General features: G+C 39.5%; 1 protein-coding gene across 1 annotated transcript in view; it reads left to right on the top strand.

Annotated features, from left to right (window-relative positions):
• LOC106530830 (nuclear transcription factor Y subunit beta) overlaps positions 1 to 1,415 on the top strand; it is a gene marked incomplete at its 5' end in the record, with an annotated part of 10,116 nt that extends 8,701 nt beyond the window's left edge. The window contains 1 exon segment of the mRNA XM_014026536.1: positions 863 to 1,415. Coding sequence (XP_013881990.1) covers positions 863 to 895 — 33 coding nt within the window.
• Positions 1,416 to 1,719: the final 304 nt, after the last annotated feature.

Genomic DNA, 1,719 nt, shown 5'->3' with positions numbered 1-1,719 from the left:
ATCTGCAACTGTATTTGATCATGTTTAAAGTATTGCATGGTAAAAACAGAATCTGCACTTCATATTAGTGACAAACTTTGGTGTTTTTTGACGAGTTACTTTCATTTTTGCTTCTACTTTTCATTTAAAATAGGTTTCCATTCTTGGCAGGTTTCTAAGGTTCTTCTACATATTAAAAAAGTTGTTAACAACTGAGTGGCGCACTACTGCTACTAGTGGTGAGAAAGTGTATTGCACCTCATTCAAAATCAAATGCAGTCCCACGGCCCTCTGCGGCCCAAAGTTAAAAACTATTGTTCTTTTGAGGCCCTCAAGGTGGCGCTCCATGGGTTAAGAATCTCTGCTTTATACAGTATAACACTGGTACTGGGTGAGGGGGTCTTTTAGGCTACGTCCACCACATGGATGTCACCACAAGGTGGCGCTTGGCCCATGGGTTAAGAATCTTTGTTCTATGTGGACTGGTTAGACCACCCACCTGTAGACAGCAGGACAGCTGTATCGCTAGCTTGAGTACTGTTTCTAGCTAGCACGTCTTCTTTTAATTGTAATATCTGTGCCTTTAGTGATTACTGTTCCGGACACCACTGGTGAGTATTTGGAGTAGCAACATGTGTCAGTAAATCTGCCAGTTCTGCTGGCTGGAAAAAGTTGGGTCATTATTAAAACTGTTAAACCTATTGAGCATACCGATATGACATCATCATTAACCCAAAACGCATTGCACTCATGAATTGATGGTTGAAAAAAAACAATTTGGAAGAAGGTGGTAATAAGCGTTTAGAACTCAACAATGTTTGTCATGGCTGCATCTCAGTGACGTTTTGTTCATCCAATAAAGATATCTCTCATCTCATTCCAGATTCCCACTGTACAGCAGATCCAGTTTTCATGACGAGGCCTTGCACCAAGGCCAAACACAGCAGCTTCACTTGGAGCTTACGCCCACAAGATGACCTCTGACCCTGCCACCGGGTGAAGGATACAAGGAGTGTAGGACTGAGGAAAGCATCCAGAGAAACCCTCATGTACAGGGAAATCACTACCCGTTTAGTAAAAAGTGTAGTTTCTTGTTATGAGGTACAAAAACGTTTTGGAATAGTCAGCTGGGAAATTTGGAGGYTTTATTTTAAAGACTAGTCTTCTTGTGATTTTTTGTAATGGAGTTTTGTTCGTGCATTAATGTGTTAGCTTTTATGTACTTTTCCTTTTTCAGATTTGGGAAGAGGGTAGAGAGGATAAACAGGCTGTTAGGTTGCTTTAAGCCTTCGTTTGGAGTGCTTCTTAAATGAAGAGGAGCCACATTGTTACCATCATGTTAAACCATGCAGTTCTTTTGTATGTTGACCCAGTTTAMCTTGTGCKTTATTGTTACAAAAATCATTTAAATAAAAACTCAGACATGATGTTGAAAACGTTCTATGATTTAAGTCTAACTACATTTTATAAAAGATAAACATCCACAGAAAATGAACAAGCATAAAGAGTTTTGTAAAGATAAGATCGTTCTACCACATGAATCTGCTTTAATCTGACCCACTCTATTGTAGATCTGACTGGATGTTTTGGGTCTTTAAAGTGAATTTGGACCCCGAGGAGACTTCAGGCTGTACAGCACGTCTGTGTAACATCTTCTATATTGTCTTCCTTGTAAACAAAGCCACTTTAACATAGACAGATAGCCATGATAGCATATAGCAGGTAAAATAAGTATTGAAC

The sequence above is a fragment of the Austrofundulus limnaeus genome, unplaced genomic scaffold, assembly GCF_001266775.1.
Source record: "Austrofundulus limnaeus strain Quisiro unplaced genomic scaffold, Austrofundulus_limnaeus-1.0 Scaffold564, whole genome shotgun sequence".
In the NCBI taxonomy this organism is placed as follows: Eukaryota; Metazoa; Chordata; class Actinopteri; order Cyprinodontiformes; family Rivulidae; genus Austrofundulus; species Austrofundulus limnaeus.
Note: the sequence above shows the minus strand (reverse complement) of the source record. Positions and strands in the feature narration are given on the sequence as shown.